This window comes from Procambarus clarkii, chromosome 23 (assembly GCF_040958095.1).
Source record: "Procambarus clarkii isolate CNS0578487 chromosome 23, FALCON_Pclarkii_2.0, whole genome shotgun sequence".
In the NCBI taxonomy this organism is placed as follows: Eukaryota; Metazoa; Arthropoda; class Malacostraca; order Decapoda; family Cambaridae; genus Procambarus; species Procambarus clarkii.
The window spans coordinates 22,332,504-22,356,752 of NC_091172.1; the positions used below are offsets into that span (position 1 = coordinate 22,332,504).

The 24,249-nt window shown below is 38.3% G+C and overlaps 2 protein-coding genes across 17 annotated transcripts in view; one reads left to right on the forward strand and one right to left on the reverse strand.

Moving 5' to 3' along the window:
- Positions 1 to 8,850, reverse strand: part of LOC138367876 (uncharacterized) — a 40,906-nt gene extending 32,056 nt beyond the window's left edge. For 4 of the 11 annotated variants that reach the window (XM_069329951.1, XM_069329955.1, XM_069329953.1 and 1 more), the window contains exons 1-2: positions 8,714 to 8,850; positions 1,358 to 1,555 (exon numbers count right to left, since the gene is read on the reverse strand). In XM_069329951.1, coding sequence (XP_069186052.1) covers positions 1,358 to 1,555; positions 8,714 to 8,738 — 223 coding nt within the window. In that variant the 5' untranslated portion in view covers positions 8,739 to 8,850. Of the gene's footprint in view, positions 1 to 1,357; positions 1,556 to 1,833; positions 7,540 to 8,713 lie in introns of those variants that run through there. The other 7 variants (XM_069329948.1, XM_069329947.1, XM_069329950.1 and 4 more) reach the window with 7 other exon arrangements.
- Positions 1 to 24,249, forward strand: part of LOC123763955 (dipeptidyl peptidase 1) — a 176,712-nt gene that overhangs the window by 80,934 nt on the left and 71,529 nt on the right. The window lies entirely within an intron of this gene.

Here is a 24,249-nt window from a genome sequence, read left to right on the forward strand (position 1 = left end):
GCTAAGAAAATGTGTTATACTCTCAGTTAGGTGGAAAGACAAGAGAGAAGTGAACTTGCTGACAACCGTTCATTATGGTACAATGGTGAACAGTGGCAAGGTGAACCGAGCAGCGAAACAACCAGTATATAAATAAGACAATATTCTTGACAATAATATCAACATGTGTTTGGTTGATAAATGTGACATGATAGTGGGCGGTGTCGAGTGTGTACGGAAAACACTGAAGTAGACGAAAAAAACGTTTTTTCCATCTTGTTGACGTAAGCATGCTGAACAGCTTCAATATGTATCTACTGAAAACAGGACGTAAACCAACTTTCCGTTCGTTTTGTTTTACAGTTGTGACACAGTTACTAACAAAGTTTGGCAAAGAAATTTCTGGCATACAAAGACCCATTATGAACCCAGTATTGCACCATTCTGCCACACCCACACTCACTTACACGGAGACCTTTCAAGTACACAGAGTAAACATTTGCCACCAGCCGGAAAGCATGCAATAGGCCAATGTGATTGCATAGTTTGTAGAACTACAAAAACGAGACCACAGAAACGTAAACTGGTGCAAACATGGTGTGAAATATGTGCAGTCCCATTGTGTGTTGTTAACTGCTTCAATGGCTACCACTGTGTCAAAGACTTCTAAATGTGCAATAATGTTGAAAAAAACAGTAAATAATGAGTGGATGTGTGTAAATATAATAATGAAAAATGTGAATACATATTATATATGGCGTAATTGAAAACATTTGTGTGCACATTATTGTGACACTATTATTCAGGTGTATACTGAATGAATGCAAGCTATATTATAATTCAGTATCAAGTAACATTATAGGCAACACAATTATTAAAAAAAAAATTGTGATAAAATACGAATGGACACTGTAAATAATGCCGCGAAAATAAATTCGTGGCAACTCTGGCTGCTTGAAGACCACGCGCAACGTCTCCAGGACGTTATGGGCTATTCATGCTCGTGCCACCTCTTGGGTGGCTTAATCTTTATCAATCAATCTCCAGGATGCACCTTGCATGAGCGAGCATGCAGGGTGTGACGTCATCGCTCATATCAGCTCACTTACACCATTGGTAAGTACAATTAAAAAAAATATTCTCGTGGTCCGGGAACACAAATTAACAGGTTAATAAGATTTTTTTTTTATGCACCTGTGAGTGACAAAGGCCAAATAGTAAAGAGCAGCTTGAGGGTTAAGGACCTGCCCAAAACGATGCGTGCATACTAGTGGCTTTACATGAATGTGAACACATGTTATGTACTCTCAAACCCAATGTAACTTCTTGTATATAAATAAATAAATGTGTTACAATAAAATTACAATTAAAAACTAACCTTCCTCTGTCTCTGAGACAATCTGATCGCCATGAACACTCAGCTTGTTTTCGGCGATGTATTTCTCTATTTTGTCACTCGCTGAAATTCCATATTGTAAAACTTGATGTATCTCATCATAGGTCTCTTTTGAAATAAGATTTCTTGACCTCATCAATTTGCTATCCACATAGCATCTCATGTGGTCGTAGTGGGTATCTGCGGGCAAATATTAACAGATTAATACATATTTTTATTCTATTTTTATAATAAATTAAATGACAAATAAAAACAAAAATCAATAAAATAAAAATAAATGAAAGTAAAATAAAAAATAAAGATAAATAAAAACTGAATTAACCCTCAAACCGCTAGGAGTCCAAATGGAATTAACACCCACACGTGCAAAAAAATAATTAATTTTTTTTTCTTTTTAATATCTTTATTTGTGTTCCCTGTGCACGGGAAAAATAATAAAAGAATTTAATTACACTTACCGTGGACGTAAATGACCCGAGAAGATCGTCGACGACATCATGCCTGATCTTCGCTGGACTGCTGTGCGCCCGGGGTGAGTCAGGCGCGAATTTATTTTCGCGTTATTATTTACAGTATCTATGGCGTATTTTACACTCATTTTTTTCACTGGTGTGGTTCAATATGTTCTCACAAGATGATTTATAAAACTGTAGTCAATGTACAGTATATTGTATCCACATATTAGTGTCAAGTATTTGCACAAAAAAATGGTTGAAAGAATTCAACTCTTTAACATGCCTAACTACTCGGCAATTCACAACTGTCGGCAACTTCAGAGAGGTGGTGGCACTGCTCTTTACTACCACCAAGAACTAACATGCTTCAAAGAAATTAGAACTAGAGACTGCTATGGGGAGTATATCTTCGCCAGCTTCAGAGTCAAGGGTGCTGAGTCTGCCCTGTCTGTGGGTGCAGTCTATAGAATTCCTAACACTGATGTGTCCGAATTCAACTCAAACCTTAGAAATCTAATACTTGATAACAGACTGAACAAAAACCATCTAATTATCGCAGGGGACTTTAATATTGACCTCTGCGAGCCTGAACACCCTACTGCTGTTAGCTTCCTCAACTGTATGAATTCCTGCTTCCTCATACCCTTAATCACTAGACCTACTAGAATCACTGATAGCACTGCCACGACTCTAGATCACATCTGGACAAACATAACCTCTCCGCTTACTTCAGGTATAATCACCGATAGCACTACAGACCATTACCCCACATTTCTCTTAACTAACATTAGCAAACCACCTCTAGAGTCAAGAGAGTTAAGTTTTAGACTGCACAATGAAACTGCTATAGACAATTTTATAACTGCAGCTGATAATGTCAACTGGGAGTCCGAGTTAGGTAACAAAGGACATCAACCTAGCAGTGCAATCTTTTCTACAAACAACTCTTAGCCTTTATAATACCCACTGTCCTATGCTTACAAAACAAGTCACAACCAAAAGGCTTAACAATCCCTGGCTTACAAAGGGAATACTTAAATCCATTAATAAAAAACATGACCTTGAGAAGAAGTATAGGTTAGGAATTGTCTCCAAAGAATTCTCAAAGAATTACTCATTATTGCTATCTAAGATAATTAGACGAGCCAAAACTAAATACTACGAAGATAAATTTACCCAAATAAAGAGCAACATTAAACAAACTTAGCGCACAATTTCACATATATTGGGATCAAAGAAGACTTTAAACAACAAACCAACACTCCTGTCCAATAACGATGGTCAGCTTTCAGCCTCTGATTCTGCTATTGAGTTCAATAGGTTCTTCTCTTCCATTGGGTCATCCCTTGCAAATGATATTCCATCTTCCAGTACTGACATTAAGGACTATCTTACAGGTAACTATCCACAGTCTCTGTACCTAAAGCCTATTAATTCCACTGACGTCAATGAGATAATCCTTTCCCTTAAAACCAAGTCTAGTGCCCTTGAGGAGATACCAACTTTAATTTACAAAAAAGCCTCCAGATCTTTAGCCCCTGCCATTGCTTTGCTCTTCAACAAGTCACTTGAACTCCAAACCTTTCCAGATATTCTAAAAAAAGCGAGAGTAATGCCTGTCCACAAATGTGGTGATCTCACAGATGTTAACATGTTGGTGATCCAAAGGTGCGGGTTGTTTTAGCCGTAATACTGGGCCTGTTAGTAAATAGCCACCTGCAGATGGTAACATGTTCATACCGTGGTAATCTTCCTTTCCTATGATAAACTTATGGTAGACATCTGATCCCATAAGGATTCCAATATTGGAAAGGTTGTCCGATGTAATGTTATCAGCCAAAGGAATTCCCTTTTCTTCCAGGAATTTGGCTGTTGTTCCTAGACCTTCTATATACAGGTCTGTTGGGAATCTATCTACTACCAGTGCTGGTACTTTTCGTACATAACCTCCTAATCGTACTGTGGGTCGTACTACCCTGTAAGCTCGGGCTCCTGAGTTAGTCAGGAATCCTGCTATGTTTATCCGTGTCTCCTCTACAGGTGTAAGTTTCAGTTTATCTACCAACTCCTTGGATATAAAGGTCAGTTGGGACCCTTTATCAAATAATCCACGTACGGTGGCTTTATTCTTTCCATTTCTAATGATCAATTGTGCAGTAGGTAGAGCTGATTTATGATTAGACCTTGTCGAGAAGACACTTATGTCAGGTAACACAGTACAAAGCTGTACTGATGCAGTAGCTCCTTCCTCCTCCTGTGGTTTGGGAGACTTTGTACTTGTGTCCCCACAAAGTGCAGTATGGTGTTGACCCTTATGGCACTTAGTGCAGATGCGCATTGCAGTTGTGCAATTGTCGGGATGATGTTCCCTTATACACTTGCTACATCTATGTAACTCCTCGAGTCGTTTTATGCGTGTTGCACAATCAGGGTAGCGTCTGCAATTGTAAATGGAATGTGATTGCTCACAAAACACATGGTCTCCAGACATTAACAGTATCTTGAGGAGTCACCGTCTTGGGTGACGCGTTAACTGTAGGTTTAGAGGGACCAACTGCATATGTTCCTACACTGCCCTGATTCCACTTTGTGGAGGGGGAAGATGTTTTAGCTTTGTTTGGAGTACTGTTTGTACTCTGTTGTTTACTATTAGTAGCAAATGTAGGTTTAGATGTCGTTTTTCCTTCTGGATTAACTCTTTCTCGTTCTATGATGGTTTGTAAACCCTTTGTAATCTCATTTACAGTCAAGGATGACTTACCTACTAATACAAACAACTTATCCAGTATGTCCCTGGGTAATTTTCGTGTCATATGGACTTCTACTATCCAGTCTGACTCATCCAAATTCACTTTATTTTTAAGTGCCTTGAGCATGGACTCAAGCTCCAATCTGAAGGCTTAGAGTGAGACTGCAGTATTATTTGGAGGTTTAATGTCTAACAGTTTCTGTGTTAGAATTCTGATGGTCCTTTCAGGTTTAGCGTAATTATCTTTCAGGAGTTGTACTGCATTGTCATAATCATCATCTGTGATTTAGATTACAGACTACCTGATACGCTTCATCCTTCAAGACACTCTGTAAGTATGTAAACTTTGTTGTTTTTGGTACATTAGCATTAGAATCCACAGAATCGACAAATTTGCTCCAGATACCGTCCCAACTCTCGTCTTCTGTTCCAGAAAAAGTTGGTAAACTAAGTGATGGCAATTTGACTTCTGGTGCTGTCTGGTTCTGGGAAGTTGTGGTTGCAATATTTATATTGGCTTTATGGGCATGTATGATATCATCAAAGTGTTGCAACTTTATAAACATTGCATCTTCATAATCAGAATGTTCTTGTAATACATCTTTCATTGTATCTCCATCACCACTGGTATTCTGAAGTAAAACTTGATATTCTTTCATTTGTTGCAACACACGGTCATACTTGTTCCGTGTAAGCTTAAGATAGTTTTCCAGTGCGACATAGTTAACTGGAGTTTGTTTACTCATGTCTTCACATGTGCTAATCTGCCGTGATAAATGTCCCCTCAATCCTGTGAGGGTTATTTGGACATTTTTGACAGTAGACATCTTGGAAGACTTGATAGTCGTATAGACTAGTGTCAGGACTATTTATGGCACTTGTATTAGTAAAGCCACTAGTTTCCGAACTAGAGCTACTTATCATTCATTTAAATATACACTGTATAATCATACACACTATAATTTGAATGGTAGACCTGTATCAATGCTGGTATCCGCAAGTTAGCCCTTCATTATCACTCTTGGTTGGTACAGAGACACAGGTTAACACTCAAAGGTGTAATGATTATAGTTAAATTATACTTATAGTTATATTGATATCATATTGACAACACAACTCGGGTTGTCTTAAATACTGCATAAAAATATGTACTTGCTAGGTTGTAATATGTGTTCAACTCTAGACAAGTGTAAAATTCTTACCTTTACACCAGGTTAGCACAATAAGTTAGACTAGGTTGCTGTACAACACCAGCCTAAAATGTTCTACCCTTGTGCAAGAATTAGTTGTAAATAATGTGGCATGCAGTAAATGTTACAGTAATGGCAGTAATAATGCAATAATTACAAAAAACATTTATAAGTAACTTATAAGTAAAGTAGCCTCTTATCAACCTCTTGTAATGAAATGAAAAAATGCACAATTGTTCCTTTGGTACTGCCAGAACAATAATAGTGCTTGTTGTAAGTTCTGTTTGCTATGAGATTGAAAAGTTAGGCTAGAAAAAATGCAAAATATAGCAGTATCTTCCTGCTATAATGTGTGTAGGTAATATTGCACTATATGTATGTATAATATCCAGGTTCAAAGGACCAAATAATGTGGGGAAATTCCAGGCAGCTAATCTTTTTCAAATTGACTTTAATAAAATAAAGTTATGTCTTATTTATTTTTCTTAGTAAGAATTAATTGAGTGGACTGTATATACTTGTAAACTGCCTGAAATCTAATTACACACTATTGGGAGGGACAATTGGTAGCCTAAACCACTTTGTTATGGCTCCTTCTTAAACTACCAATTGTTTACCTTTTAATTATAATACAGTATACCACATAATACAGTATACCATGGTGGTCTAATCTACTAGTAAATTACTAATTATGACTACTAAGATTATTGAATTTGGCTTAGATGGGCCAGTAGTGTGGGCCTGGTAAGGCGTGTAAGTGTATCCTCCAGATTGGGTGTGGCCCTGTGCCTCCTGGTGCCACGTAATGAGGGCTGTAAAATGGGGTACACGTACATGTGGTTCGGGTTCATACATTATGACCGACTTATTTTTATAAATGAATAAATGTGCAATTGTAATTCAGATATAATTTGATATTCCAAGAGTACGACTTAATCAAACTAGAAATGCTCTACAAATCAAGGGGCCCAGAATGTGGAATGACCTTCCCGACCATGTTAAAGACTGTACCTCTCTCAACCAATTTAAGATAAAAACGAAGCTATACCTAGTAAATTCCCTGTAACCTACCTTACCCTTCTATTGTCAACCAATGTCTGGTTTTCTTTAAAGAGCGCTGTTTGTCGACATAATTGTATTTGTGCTGCTTTTTCATCTATGTTTTCATTTCTTGTTTTCATTCTACTCATTATGCTCAATTAGTATTAAGCTTGTCATTTAAGTTTATCATGCCCGAAACGCTTTGCGTAATAGTGGCTTTAGGCATTGTATGTACTAGCTCTACCTATAAGTCAATCAATCTTTGTAAAAATTTATTGTATGTATGTACCTTACCTAAATAAACATTTTATTTTATTTTATTTTTAGATACAAAAAATACTTGATAAGCCGGATACAGTTGTTGTGATGGTTGTTAGGCTGTGTTGCTGGTGTTGACACGTAAATGGGGTGTCTCGTTGTTTACACCAGCTCTAAAGCCAAAATAGCGCGTGGTGGCTGCTCTGTTGTTATGTTGTGTTGTGTTGTGTTGATTTAGGGGCGACGACGATCGGTTATGTTATGATGCGGGAGCCGACACGCTCATCGCTGGTTCCTCACTCAAAGTAATTTTACATTAACAAGGGATCCTAGCTACAATACTGTGTAAATAATTATATTCAGTCTTATTGATAACTTTTTTGTTAACTCTAGATACTAAACTAGTCTATTAACAATGTTTCATAATGTAAATATCGATGACATCCATGACGTCACGGAGTCTCCCATTTTCCATCCTGAACGGATTACAGACTAAGGGAGACTGTGTTATGTGTGTGTCGGTTTCCCGACAAATGTTTATTTAGGTAAGGTACATACATACAAGAGATTTTACAAAGAGTGATGGATTTATAGATAGGGCTAGTATATACAATGCCTAAAGCCACTATTAAGCAAAGCGTTTCGGGCATGAAAAAGTTAAATGACTAAAGCTTAATACTAAACAAAACGCTGATGTAATTTACACAGATTTCGCAAAAGCTTTTGATAAATGTGACCATGGCGTTATTGACATAAAATGCGTTCAAAAGGAATTACCGGAAAAATAGGCAGATGGATCTACAATTTCCTGACCAACAGAACCCAATGTGTAATAGTCAACAAAATAAAATCCAGCCCATCAACCGTGAAGAGCTCAGTCCCCCAGGGTACTGTGCTTGTTCCAGTACTTTTTCTTATCTTCATATCGGGCATAGACAAGAACACAACCTATAGCACTATCATCCTTTGCAGATGACACTAGGATTTTTTTTTTAGATATATACAAGAGTTGTTACATTCTTGTACAGCCACTAGTACGCGTAGCGTTTCGGGCAAGTCCCTGGAATACGATCCCCTGCCGCGAAGAATCGTTTTTTCATCCAAGTACACATTTTACTGTTGCGTTAAACAGAGGCTACAGTTAAGGAATTGCGCCCAGTAAATCCTCCCCGGCCAGGATACGAACCCATGACATAGCGCTCGCGGAACGCCAGGCGAGTGTCTTACCACTACGCCACGGACATCTTCATGAGAGTAGGCAACATAGAGGACACAGCAAACCTCCAGTCAGATGTAGATCAGGTCTTTCTATGGGCTGCAGAAAATAATATGGTGTTTAACGAAGATAAGTCTCAGCTCATGCGCTATAGAAAGAATGAAAATATAAAAACGGAAACCACGTACAAAACTCACACACACCTGGTGTGTATGTGTGTGTCCCAGATTAGTAACTAGCTCATCAAGATTGTAACTTGCTTAGCTAAATGAATTGTGGGGTTCAGTCCCTGAGCCCATTATGTGCCTCTGTAACCCTTTCCACTACCGCCCACAAGATGGGTATGGGGTGCATAATAAATGAACTAAACTAACTAACTAAACTAACTAACTAAACTCTCTAAGGTTAAAAAATGTTTAAGACCCTTACCTTTATTATTGCCACCAGTGGCCATGATGGAGTCTTCAACAATTTTTTTTCTCTGTAGTTAACAAGGTCTCGGTTACTCGATTACGGAAGCACCTTAAGGTCACGTCCTCACAGCAGCCAAACATTAAACAACTGACTCCGGAACTAAGGGATAAATGCAACCCGTTCGAATCGGGATCATGAAGCAGTTATGCAAGCATTTACGAACCTGCACATCTTTCCTCAATCTTTGACGGCTTTGGTTACATTTATTAAACAGTTTACAACCATGAAAACTTCCCTATCAACTGTTATTATTGTTATAAACTGATTCCTGATGCTTCGGAGCTCACTAACTGTTTAATAATTGTAAACAAAGCTGCCAAATATTGAGAAAAGATGGACAGGTTACGAAGTGCTTCGATACTGCTTTATGAAACCGGGTATTTAAATAAATAAATAAAATAAATGTTTATTTAAATAATAAATAAATAAATAAATAAATGTTTATTTAGGTAAGGTACATACATAAAGAGATTTTACAAAGTTTGTTGGATTAATAGATAGAGCTAGTACATACAATGCCTAAAGCCACTATTACGCAAAGCGTTTCGGGCAGGAAAAACATTAATGACTAAAGCTTAATACTAATGGGTAAAAAGAATAAAATGTGTTGCGAACAAATAAAAATAGAGGTAAAAGAGGGGGGAACATGGCTGAAAAAGCAGCACAAATACATTTACAAATTATTACAGAAAATTACATTCAAACAGCGTTGTTTTGAAAGTTAGTTTAGTTCATTTATTATGCACCCCATACCCATCTTGTGGGCGGTAGTGGAAAGGGTTACAGAGGCACATAATGGGCTCAGGGACTGAACCCCACAATTCATTTAGCTAAGCAAGTTACAATCTTGATGAGCTAGTTACAAAATTCAGTATAAGTCATCACATCAACAATGGGTTCGAGATCGACCTCAAGTACAGGTTCTAAATTAAGCAACTGACATATGTGGAGAGCTAGTGTCAAAATTGATATGTTTGTCCTGCACACCGCCCCCCATCCAGTGGGCAGCGGTGGAAAGGTTAGTCACTCAGTTACTACCTACAGTTAGCAAACTGGGGATAATTGGCTAAAATTTCTGGTAGCAGATCATTTTGAATGAAATATTGACACATCGCTGGAACATTGGTTATAGAATTGTCTCTAAATTCACGTATCTTTTCGCACTCCATCACAGGGTGTGCGAATAATTTTGACACAGTTTACATTTGGTCAGGTCTACATCAGCAGATAATGAGAATTCCCAGAGATACTTGTAACCGAGTCTAAGCCGAGCAGTAGTAACATCTAGAAGTCTGCTGATTTTATTGGATGATCCATAGATGTGTGGCTCCTCTTGCATGATAGTATGATGATAGATGGAATTACTGGTGTCAATTTCACTTTGCCTCAGATCTACAAGATCTTGTTGAAGTTCTCGGTGTACTGCTGCTCTCAGATTGCTCATTGACAATCCAAGGTTACACTCAACTGCTCCTTTAAAGGCAGATTCTTTGGCTAACTTATCAGCTCTATCATGCATTCGGAGGCCAACATGAGATGGAGACCACATGAAATGGACTCTGTTACCATCCTTAATAATTTTGTTGTATTTGTGTCTAGCTTCGGACACGAGCATGTTACAGTTATGTCTTAAAGAGTTGAGAGCATTTAAGGATGATAAGGAGTCACTTACAATTAATGTATCAAGTTTTGAGACTTGTACACATTTCAGTGCAAGGATCAAGGCAAATAGTTCAGTCTGAAGGGTAGAGGCCCAGTTGTTTATACGGACTCCCCACTCAAAGTATAGGCCATCGCCCATTGTCAGGACAACTGCACTTCCAGCTGCACCCGTGGTGCGGTGTAAGGAACCATCAGTGTATATAATTTGAGAGAGAGAATGCTCTGTGGACAGAGCATCAATATGGCTTAAGGCGTTGAGCTTTGCCTCAAGACGAAGCTTGGGCTGATCTCTAATTTGCTTCTTGGGTGGAAAGGGAGAGATTAAAACTGGAAAGGGTGTAACCTCCCACGGTGCAGGAAAGTGCCGTTGTTGTTTCTCTTGGTACAAATCATGAACCCCATACATTCTGAGTTGAGTTCCAGTTTTTGTTATCCATTTGGAACAATGCTGATCTTCAATAAAGAAATTCTGGAGGGCTTCTGTGCAAGGATTAGGATGAGTTAGCCTAAGCATTTTTATACCAATTTGACAGTTAATTTCAGTAACACGATCAACAACGCTCAGAATATTAAGTTCCTTTCTCATATTAAGTATCTTTGTGGTACGAGGGCACCCAAGGATTATCCTCAAGGCTTCGTTCTGCAATTTTTCAAGCCCTCCAAGCTTTCTTTCAGGCATCAAAACAAGCAGAGGTGCAGCATAATCCACTAAAGATCTGATGTATGCAAAGTACATCATTTTGACAATTCTGACATTGGCACCATAGCCTGAGTGATAACCTGCAACAGCCTTGAGAGCTCGGAGCCTCTCTTTAAACTGACGACAGAGTCTGAATACAACAGGACCATACAGTGGCACCTCAAGGCCAAGGTATTTGAATCTGTTTACATAGTCAAGCTGGGAGCCATCAGACAGTTGCATCTTGCGAACAGCTCCTCCCTGCCTGGGTGGGCGCCGATTTAGTATCTTTGTTTTCTCTGCTGAGATAATTAAACCTAGGTCCTGACATGAGTCTAATACAGAGTTAAGAGTGTTTTGCGTGTTAGCATACCCAGTGGTGTGTATCATTATATCATCAGCATAGCTAATGATGTGGACGTTGGGTTTGCTCGGTATAGAGTTTAACAGCGTGTTTATTAAGATATTAAATAAGGTAGGACTGAGGACACCACCCTGCGGGGTACCTAGTTCAAAGTCTCTTGTTACACTCCCGTGCCCCTGGAAAAATACAGATGACTTCCTGTTGGATAAGTAACCCCTGGTCCAACAAAGAAGCCGACCACCAATATTCATTCTTGCAAGCTCACTCAAGATAACATGTCTATTTGCAATATCAAAGGCAGACTTAAGATCTAGGAAGGTGGTATATGACTTTTCAGTGTGCAGGGTAAGAAAGGTGGTGATGCAATGATGCACACTCCTTCCATGCATGAAGCCATATATCTGGGGGGATAGTATGGTTCTTATTCTATGGAGGAGACGGTTTAGGACCATTCTCTCGAATGTTTTGCAAATGCAGCTAGTAAGGGAAATTGGGCGGAAAGCATTCTCTTGATTTGGCTTGGTAATTGGAATAATTATACTGTTGGTCCAAGAGTTAGGAAGCTCCCCAGTAACATAGCTCATATTATACAGCTCAAGCAGGGGATTCCCTGGTACTAAAGGGAGCAGACGCAATATGTCATAAGTGATACCATCTTCACCGGGGGATGTGGCTTTGCCTTTGTTTAGGGCCGCGAGTAATTCAAACTCAGTAAATGGCACGTTGCATTCATCTTCCTTGTGGAGCATGAAGTCAACGAGCCTTTCTCGATCTCCGTAACCAGCATTTAATCTGAACTGTATGTCTGGGGGAAGATTATTGAAGCTAGAGGTGGTTGCCCAAGCATCGACTAACTCGTTTGCTCTGTGTAGAGGGTGAGGGTGTGCTACTTGGCCGAGCTTATCGCCTTTAATTCTTTTAATATCCTTCCATGCCTGGCTGAGGGGGGTGTGAGAGTTGAGACTGTTAACAAAAGTTTCCCAGTTATCTTGCCTGAGCTCTGTCATGCGCTCCCTCGCCTTGGCTAGGGCTTTCTGAAAGAGCTTGAGCATTGCTGGCGTACGTGTTTCCCTATATGCAAGCCCAACTCGTCTGGCAGTGCGTTTCAAAGTACGCAGTTTGAGGTCATTGTAATAGGCATGGCGTTTATTACCTTTCATATCGTTGCGACTATTGGATGGTGCAGGGGGCCGACCTAAAGGGTCAGCAAACATCTGAATGCTCTGTACTAGACCGTCGTTAAATGTCTGGACTGTGGAGGGATCATAAGTGCTGTACCACTCTGACACATGAGCAACAAAGTCTTCACGTCGAGCAGGAGGAACACTGAGCCGTTTGCGTTTGAAAGTCCCACCGGGCAGGATGGTATTTCCTATACATAGAGTAGTCAATGTAGGGTGATGATCTGACAACAAATCTGTTACAATAGATGATGTGCACCAGACGTGAGAGACGTTGAAACCAACACAGAGGTCTAGAATGCCTCCACAAATATGCGTGGGTTCAAGGTCACCCACAATCTGCACATCTTGGTGACTATTTAGTAGCGACAGCAGTTGATTCCCGTTACCGTTACTGAAGCGAGAGCCACCAATGTCCTTGTGTCTAGCATTGTAGTCACCAAGAATGATGGTGGGCTCTGCTTGAGCGCAGGCTGGAAGATCAATATAATTTAACTTTCCTGCTGGAGCATATAGATTAAATACATTGAGGACAGAGTTGCCCACATAGATCCTCACTCCATGATACTGTTGACCGGCAGTTTGTTTTTCTGGCAGAAGTTGATGGGGTAGGGATTGTTTGATGTATATAATGCAAGAGTTACTGGATCTGAGGTTGTAAGAAACAAATGAGGGCAATTTCGGGGGTGAGGATCTTGCGGGAACTCTGCACTCCTGGAGACATACAATATCAATGTGTTCAGTTGTTACTTTGTGATGTAAATCTGAGAACCTTTTTTTGAGGGATGCAATGTTCCAGCTAAGGATGGATAACTTAGTTAATTGTGCATTTAAAGTCAGCATTATATATTGATATTATTAGTTCACTTAATATTTATTATCTATATACATATTATCTATTGCACTACGATATAAGTCCAGGAACATTTCTTAGTTTATTACCAATGTCACACATTTGCATCCAATGATCTAGTACAATTTGTCTGTCATTTCCAGCTATAGAGTCGTTTTGAACATAGTTTAGCACAACTTTGGCAGTTAACCTGCGTGGAAGGGTTCCACTACACAAGGTTTCAAGATCACTAGAAGTTTCCCCTGATAGGCAAGCGAACACATGTTTGGAGGGTTCAGGGGTGGAAGGGGGAGTTTGGCAGTCATTGCTTACAAGTCCCCTCATACGCGTGAGCATCATCGAAATATCGCTGGTGGATTTTTTCTCATGTTGGAGTTGCTCTCGCAGCCGCTCCGTTTGCTGCTGTGACTGCTGCTGGTGTTCCTGCAACCGGTCACGAAGGGCAACCACTGCTTGAACAGTGGAGCGACCCAAAGGCGAGGTGGTAGGGAGGCTGAGGTTGCGATGTGTCTCATTTTGATCCAGTTCCTTATTCCCCACTTCCAGTTGACTGTGGGGTCCAGCTGTGGATGGTGGTCTCACAGTAGGTGACATTATCCCAGAACCACGAAGTGGCCACTCTACATCAGGGGAAGGCCCACCACTGGCAGAAGATGCAACACCTGGTTCTTGTGGGGGAGCTGGGATGATGGCACGAGTCTTCGGTCTGGTACCGGTCCCCTTGTGCACTTCGTAATATAAAGGTGGTGAGTTTGGCAGCCAGCTGGAGCGAACATCACCTAAGCCGAACAGTAGTAACATCTAGAAGTCTGCTGATTTTATTGGATGATCCATAGATGTGTGGCTCCTCTTGCATGATAGTATGATGATAGATGGAATTACTGGTGTCAATTTCACTTTGCTTCAGATCTCTCAGTCGTGTCATAGGCAGCGTAGGGTTAGTCCATTTATTTATATATATATTATATATATGTATATATTATATATATATATGTATATATATATATATATATATGTATATATATATGTATATATATATATATTATATATATGTATATATATATTATATATATGTATATATATATATTATATATGTATATATATTATATATATATGTATATATGTATATCTCGTACCTAGTAGCCAGAACGCACTTTTCGGCCTACTATGCAAGGCCCGATTTGCCTAATAAGCCAAGTTTTCATGAATTAATATATTTTCTCTAATTTTTTTCTTATGAAATGATAAAGCTACCCATTTCATTATGTATGAGGTCAATTTTTTTTATTGGAGTTAAAATTAACGTAGATATATGACCGAACCTAACCAACCCTACCTAACCTAACCTATCTTTATAGGTTAGGTTAGGTAGCCGAAAAAGTTAGGTTAGGTTAGGTTAGGTTGGTTAGGTAGTCGAAAAACAATTATTTCATGAAAACTTGGCTTATTAGGCAAATCGGGCCTTGCATAGTAGGCTGAGAAGTGCGTTCTGGCTACTAGGTACGACATATATATGTATATGTATATATATGTATATGTTAGTATATTTTGGTAGCAGTCTTTCCTGTAGACATATATTATTAAATATGACCGAAAAAGTAAGATTAATAATTCTAACACGAATTTTCTCAATCTTTCGTACATTACGCTTCACTGTTGGAGGTAAATCAAAAATTAATTCTCCAAAATTCATTTTTATTTCTAGTCTGACGCGACACGGGCGCGTTTCGTAAAACTTATTACATTTTCAAAGACTTTAGTTCACAAATACACAACTGAATAGAACTTACGTATCTCAGATTTTATATCTACATTTGAGTGAGGTGGGAGGGGTGATGTGGCATTAACACAAGACAGAACAAGAGGGGATATTAATAGGGTATTAAAAGTATCAACACAAGACAGAACACAAACAATCATTAGCCAGATACCCACACCCACGTACAGACTGGCGAAGCGACTCAACGGCCTGCTGACTCCTTATGTTCCTTGCGCCTTCAGCCTGAAGTCTCCAAAGGAATTTGTAGACTTACTGCGGGGCACACGGGCCACAGGGATAAGAGCCTCGTTGGACGTAGAATCGCTGTTTACCAACGTACCTGTGGACGAGACAATCGGAATGATAGCCGACAGAGTGTATCGTGATCCAGCCTGTACTCCTCTTGACATACCAGAAAATATTCTGAGGAAACTACTCCAAGCTTGGACTAAAGAGGCACCCTTCTTGAGCCCGGATGGGCACATGTATAAGCAAGTAGATGGGGTCGCCATGGGTTCTCCCCTAGGTGTCCTGTTTGCAAACTTCTATATGGGTACCATCGAGCAAAAAGTCTTAGTCGACATGAACTTGAAACCGGCCATATACTGCAGGTATGTTGACGACATTTTTACACAGGTACCTGATGTCAGACATCTGCAGGAGCTGAAGGAGGCATTTGAGCAGAGTTCCGTGCTGCGTTTCACTTACGAGATGGAAAAGGATGGGAAGCTGCCCTTTCTAGATGTAACAGTCATGGAAAAGGGCGGAGGTTTCCACACTGCAGTCTACACTAAGGAAACAAACATAGGAATGTGCCTAAATGCCAACAGCGACTGCCCTGACAGGTACAAGAGGAGTGTTGTTAACGCATATGTCGACCGTGCTCTCAGCCACAGCTCAGAATGGAAGCAAGTCGACGAAGAACTCTGTAGGGTAAGGCAGGTCCTAGTCAATAACGGCTTCTCCAATGGTTTCGTCGAAGACATCATAAGAAGGAAAGTGAAAAGCCATGCAACCTCTGAAGAGACAACTAACACAACACCTATACCCCCTATTAGACTATTTTACAGGAACTTCTTTTCCACAGCTCATAAAACGGAGGAAAGGGTCCTGAAAGATATTGTTAATAGAAACGTTATCCCTACAGACAAAAATCAGAGGATACAACTGACGATTTACTATAAAACCAGAAAAACGGCCAGCCTACTCATGAGAAACTCTCCAGACACAAAACAGAACGCTTTAAAAGAGACTAACGTCGTCTATGCCTTCAAATGCCCACTTGGGGACTGTAAGCTCCAAAAAACCCAGTATATAGGCAAGACAACAACATCTCTTTCTAGGCGTTTAACGATGCATAAGCAACAGGGCTCCATTAAGGAACATATAATCTCTTCCCACAACCAAACCATCGCCAGAGAAATCCTAGTAAACAACACAGAAATCATCGATAGATACAGCGATAGCAGGCGGCTTGACGTTTGCGAGGCACTACACATCAAGAAGTCAACACCAGCAATCAACAGCCAATTATTGCACAACTATATTCTACCCACCTCAAGACTCCGCTCCAATATAGAAGCATCAAGAAATATGGACCAATAGGCTTTCTACAAACACTTCTATTCAATACCCATTGTTTGTGTTCTGTCTTGTGTTGATACTTTTAATACCCTATTAATATCCCCTCTTGTTCTGTTTATTTATTTATTTATTTATTTATGCATATACAAGAATGTACATAAGGAATGTGAGGATACAATTATGGTAATTACAGTCTTGTAAAGCCACTAGCACGCGCAGCGTTTCGGGCAGGTCCTTAATCTAAGAAAATTTTAAGGAGGTAAATACTTGCAAAATTTATAGACAAAAAAAAATGATAACAGATTACATGGAATGAAAAAAAAAAAGATGAGAGAAAATTATAGGTACAGTATATTAAAGCACATAGGTAGCTATGATTGATTGCAATGACAGCTTAAAATGGTAGTTGACAACAAATTGGTAGGCACAATACAGCAGAAACAATATAAGATTGATTGCAATGACAGCTTGAATGGTAGTTGACAAAAATTGGTAGTCACAATACAGCATATGGCTAGCACATAAAAGAAGACAGCAATGAACACAATGATAAGGTTGTTTGATATTACATAAAAATTAGGAGATTGGGTACCAATAGGTACAGAGCAAATTTAAAGCTCAGTGTAGGAAACTAAATAGATGAAGTTAGGTACTTTTTGGTTTTGCTTTTAAATAAGGCAAAAGTTTTACAGTTTTTCAATTCACTAGGGAGTGAGTTCCATAGACTAGGTCCCTTAATTTGCATAGAGTGTTTACACAGATTAAGTTTGACCCTGGGGATATCAAAGAGATATTTATTTCTGGTGTGGTGATAATGGGTCCTATTACATCTGTCCAGGGAGAGTTTCAGAGCATGGTTTGCATTTAAGAACAGGGTTTTGTAAATGTAGTTGACACAAGAGAATGTGTGGAGGGAGTTAATATTTAGCAAGTTTAGAGATTTAAACAAGGGAGCTGAGTGTTGTCTGAAAGCAGAGTTAGTTATTATTCTGATAGCAGATTTTTGCTGTGTGATGATGGGCTTAAGGTGGTTTGCAGTGGTAGACCCCCATGCACAGATACCATAATTAAGATAGGGGTAGATTAGTGCATAATATAGTGAGAGGAGAGCAGAGTTAGGAACATAATATCTGATTTTGGAGAGTATACCAACTGTCTTAGAGACTTTCTTAGTTATGTGTTGAATGTGGGTACTGAAGTTGAGTCTCTTGTCTAGGAATAGGCCAAGAAACTTGCCATCATTTTTATTACTGATGTTAATGTTGTCTATCTGTAGCTGAATTGCATTTGATGATTTGCTTCCAAATAAGATGTAGTAAGTCTTTTCGATGTTTAATGTTAGTTTGTTCGTTGACATCCATAAGTGGACTTTTTTTAATTCATTATTCACAACATTATTTAGTGTATGTGGGTTGAGGTTTGAGTAGATAAGGGTAGTATCGTCAGCAAACAATATAGGTTTGAGAATATTAGAGACATTAGGCAGATCGTTTATATATATAAGAAATAGAAGAGGTCCTAAGATGCTGCCCTGTGGCACTCCAACGGTAATTGGTAGAGTGGAAGAAGTTGTATCATTGATGGTTACATATTGGTGTCTGTCACTAAGATAGGATCGGATGTAGTCAAGGGCAAGGCCTCGGATTCCATAATGCTGGAGTTTAAGTAAGAGGTAGTTGTGATTAACAGTATCAAAGGCTTTTCTTAGGTCAATGAAGAGTCCAATCGGAAACTCATTTTTGTCAAGGGCTGAGTAGATAATGTCAAGGAGACTAATGATTGCATCATTGGTACTCTTTTGGGACCGGAAGCCAATATATGTCTTGTGTTAATGCCACATCACCCCTCCCACCTCACTCAAATGTAGATATAAAATCTGAGATACGTAAGTTCTATTCAGTTGTGTATTTGTGAACTAAAGTCTTTGAAAATGTAATAAGTTTTACGAAACGCGCCCGTGTCGCGTCAGACTAGAAATAAAAATGAATTTTGGAGAATTAATTTTTGATTTACCTCCAACAGTGAAGCGTAATGTACGAAAGATTGAGAAAATTCGTGTTAGAATTATTAATCTTACTTTTTCGGTCATATTTAATAATATATGTATATGTATATATATGTATATATATATATATGTATGTATATATATATATATATATATATATATATATATATATATATATATATATATATATATATATATATATATATATATATTAGTATATTTTGGTAGCAGTCTTTCCTGTAGACATATATTATTAAATATGACCGAAAAAGTAAGATTAATAATTCTAACACGAATTTTCTCAATCTTTCGTACATTTCGTTTCACTGTTGGAGGTAAATCAAAAATCAATTCTCCAAAATTCATTTTTATTTCTAGTCTGACGCGACACGAGCGCGTTTCGTAAAACTTATTACATTTTCAAAGACTTTAGCTCACAAATACACAACTGAATAGAACTTACGCATCTCCGATTTTATATCTACATTTGAGTGAGGTGGAAGGGGTGATGTGGCATTAACATAAGACAGAACAAGATGTGGTAATATTAGGGTATTAATTTCATCAACACAAGACAGAACAAGAGTATTAATAGGGTATTAATTTCATCAACACAAGACAGAACACGAAACAATGGATATTGAATAGAAGTGTTTGTAGAAAGCCTATTGGTCCATATTTCTTGATGCTTCTGTATTGGAGCGGAGTCTTGAGGAGGGTAGAATATAGTTGTGCAATAATTGGCTGTTGATTGCTGGTGTTAACTTCTTGATGTGTAGTGCCTCGCAAACGTCAAGCCGCCTGCTATCGCTGTATCTATCGATGATTTCTGTGTTGTTTACTAGGATTTCTCTGGCGATGGTTTGGTTGTGGGAAGAGATTATATGTTCCTTAATGGAGCCCTGTTGCTTATGCATCGTTAAACGTCTTTGAAAATGTAATAAGTTTTACGAAACGCGCTCAAGTGTCGCGTCAGACTAGAAATAAAATGAATTTTGGAGAATTCAACTCAACTCAAACCTTAGAAATCTAATACTTGATAACAGACTGAACAAAAACCACCTAATTATCGCAGGGGACTTTAATATTGACCTCTGCGAGCCAGAACACCCTACTGCTGTTAGCTTCCTCAACTGTATGAATTCCTGCTTCCTCATACCCTTAATCACTAGACCTACTAGAATCACTGATAGCACTGCCACGACTCTAGATCACATCTGGACAAATATAACCTCTCCGCTTACTTCAGGTATAATCACCGATAGCACTACAGACCATTACCCCACATTTCTCTTAACTAACATTAGCAAACCACCTCTAGAAACAAGGGAGTTAAGCTTTAGGCTGCACAATGAAACTGCTATAAACAATTTTATAACTGCTGCTGATAATGTCAACTGGGAGTCCGAGTTAGGTAACATAGGGGACATCAACCTAGCAGTGCAATCTTTTCTACAAACAACTCTTAGCCTTTATAATACCCACTGTCCTATGCTTACAAAACAAGTCACAACCAAAAGGCTTAACAATCCCTGGCTTACAAAGGGAATACTTAAATCTATTAATAAAAAACATGACCTTGAGAAAAAGTATAGGTTAGGGATTGTCTCCAAAGAATTCTCAAAGAATTACTCATTATTGCTATCTAAGATAATTAGACGAGCCAAAACTAAGTACTACGAAGATAAATTTACCCAAATAAAGAGCAACATTAAACAAACATGGAAAACAATTTCACAAATATTGGGATCAAAGAAATCTTTAAATAACAAACCGACTCTCATATCTAATAACGATGGTCAGCTTTCAGCCTCTGATTCTGCTATTGAGTTCAATAGGTTCTTTTCTTCAATTGGTTCATCCCTTGCAAATGATATTCCATCTTCCAGTACTGACATTAAGGACTATCTGACAGGGAACTATCCCCAGTCTCTGTACCTAAAGCCTATTAACTCCACTGACGTCAATGAGATAATCCTTTCCCTTAAAACCAAGTCTGGTGCCCTTGAGGAGATACCAACTTTAATCTACAAAAAAGCCTCCAGATCTTTAGCCCCTGCTATTGCTTTGCTCTTCAACAAGTCACTTGAACTCCAAACCTTTCCAGATATTCTAAAAAAAGCGAGAGTAACGCCTGTCCACAAATGTGGTGATCTCACAGATGTTAACAACTACAGACCTATATCAATCCTGCCAAACTTGTCAAAAATTTTTGAAAAACTAATCTATAAGCAGCTTTACTCATATCTAGCCAAACTCAATATACTTAGCCCTTGCCAATATGGCTTCAGGCCCAAAAAAAGCACTAACGATGCACTTATTAGTATGCTTAACTCGATTCATACAGCTCTTGATAAAAATGAGTTCCCTGTTGGGTTATTTGTGGACCTGCGTAAAGCTTTCGATACTGTCAACCACCAAAACCTTCTTCTTAAATTACATCATTATGGTGTCAGAGGACACTCCCTACAATACCTCAAATCCTACCTTACTGACAGGCTCCAATATGTTTCTGTGAATAATACAATTTCTCCCACCCTACCCATCAACATTGGTGTTCCCCAGGGCAGCATACTTGGCCCTCTCCTCTTTCTCATCTACATTAATGACCTTCCAAATGCCTCCCAACACCTCAAACCAATCCTATTTGCTGACGACACAACCTTCATTTACTCCAGTCCTGATCCCCTTGCTCTAAATGCCACAGTAAATACTGAGCTAAATAAAGTCCATCTGTGGCTAACTGCCAACAAACTCACCCTTAACATTGACAAAACTTTCTATATTCTGTTTGGCAATAAATCCTCTAATCAAATAAATCTCAAAATAAACAATACCCAAATTTGTAACAAATTAGATGGCAAATTCCTTGGCATTCTCATTGACCACAAGCTGAATTTCCAGGGACACATTCTAAACATATCTAAAAAAGTTTCAAAAACTGTGGGCATTCTTTCTAAGATCAGATATTATGTACCACGCCCTGCCCTGGTGACTCTCTATTACTCCCTTATCTATCCATATCTCAACTATGGTATTTGTGCTTGGGGCTCTACTACCCAAAATCATTTACGTCCTCTAATTACTCAACACAAAGCTGCTATTAGGACAATATCCAATTCTGGCCCCAGACATCACTCGGTACCCCTATTCAAATCCCTGAATATGTTAGACATTAAGTCACTGCACATTCTCTCATGTGTACTATACATATACAAAACGCTAAATTGTAATGCCAATCCTGATCTCAAAAGCTTCATAGAAGGTTGTAACAGAACCCATGAGCACCACACCAGAAATAAATACAGTTTTGATATTCCTAGAGTACGTCTTAATCAAACCAGAAATGCTCTACAAATCAAGGGGCCCAGAATGTGGAATGACCTTCCCAACCATGTTAAAGACTGTACCTCTCTCAACCAGTTTAAGATAAAAACTAAACACTACCTAATAAATTCCCTGTAACCTACCTCACTCCTCTATAGTCAACCCATGTCCGTTATTTTCTTTTTTTTTAATCAACACTGTTTGTCAACCTATTGTATTTGTGCTGCTTTTTCAGTCATGTTCCCCCTTTTTTTTTATCTTTATTTGTATTTGTTCTCAACACTTTTTATTCTTTATGCTCAATTAGTATTAAGTTCTAGATATTAATGTTTTTCTTGCCCGAAACGCATTGCGTAATAGTGGCTTTAGGCATTGTATGTACTAGCTCTATCTATATATCAATCCATTAATGTAACATCACTTGTATGTATATACCTTACCTGAATAAACATCTGAATCTGAATCTGAATCTGAATTGATTTTTGAATTACCACCAACAGTGAAAAGATATGTACGAAAGATTGAGAAAATTCGTGTTAGAATTATTAATCTTACTTTTTCGGTCATATTTAATAATATATGTCTACAGGAAAGACTGCTACCAAAATATATAATATATATATATAATATATATATATATAATATATATATATATATATATATATATATATATATATATATAATATATATATATATATATATATATGTCGTACCTAGTAGCCAGAATGCACTTCTCAGCCTACTATGCAAGGCCCAATTTGCCTAATAAGCCAAGTTTTCATGAATTAATTGTTTTTCGACTACCTAACCTAACCTAACCCAACTTTTTCGGCTACCTAACCTAACCTAACCTATAAAGATAGGTTAGGTTACGTTAGGTAGGGTTGGTTAGGTTCGGTCATATATCTACGTTAATTTTAACTCCAATAAAAAAAATTGACCACATACGTAGCTTTATCATTTCATAAGAAAACAATTAGAGAAAATATATTAATTCGAGAAAAATTGGCTTATTAGGGAAATTGGACCTTGCATAGTAGGCTGAGAAGTGCGTTCTGGCTACTAGGTACGACATTAATATATATATATAATATATATATATATATATATATATATATATATATATATATATATATATATATATATATATATATATATTTATTTATTTATTAATTAATTAAATTTCGTGTTCAAGTGCCTTGAGAAGTTAATTATACTGTATAATCCCTTGATTGACTGCCCCTGACCAGGGAATTTTATTGTGGTCGTTTCCAGAAGTTAAACGATGCCCAAGTCGGGAGCGAATGTATGACGTCATAGTGACATCACACACCTCGTGCGCACATATACTGTACATATAAATATTTTATATCTTATGTTGGTTAGGAAACGATGCGAATACGTGCCCAAATATTAAAATACTATCTCGATATATTCTGAAGCTCTTTATATTTTTTTCCTTGAAATAATTGTATGAATAAATATAATCCATCCTTTAAAGGGAAAGTCTATGTGTTTGAATGTTACAGCAATTTGAGATTGATTGTTTACTTGCAGAGGAGTTAGGCTCGTGATCCCAGGCGGGATGTTAAGGCCCAGACGGTCATGACAACCAGAGATTTATAATTATGGAGGAGACCGAGGAAAAGAAGAGAAGAATACGTATAGAGGAAAAGCTGAAGAGATATGAGAAAATAGATTTTTTGGGAGAAGGACAGGTGAGGAATAGTGGTTATACATACTGACTGTGGTTTGAGACATACGGTGAGCACATGGGTTCAACGAGTCATAGGCCCTAAACACACTTGCATTACTTAATTAATTCCTGATTTAATGTAATATGAACCTAAATCAACTTTACCTAACCCAAGGAATATGGAAGGAGGCTAACATAGGCAGTGCTATGTTTTGGTACAGATCTAGTGATTTACAAGTATTTACCTGAATTTACCTGGAGGGCTACTAACGGATACAAGACACTCCGTACATTGACAACATCGCACACTAATATTTTTACCACTTCGGACACCAGCTTTAGACGTTTCGCATATGTGTACGTGTTCCATATTAAAACGAC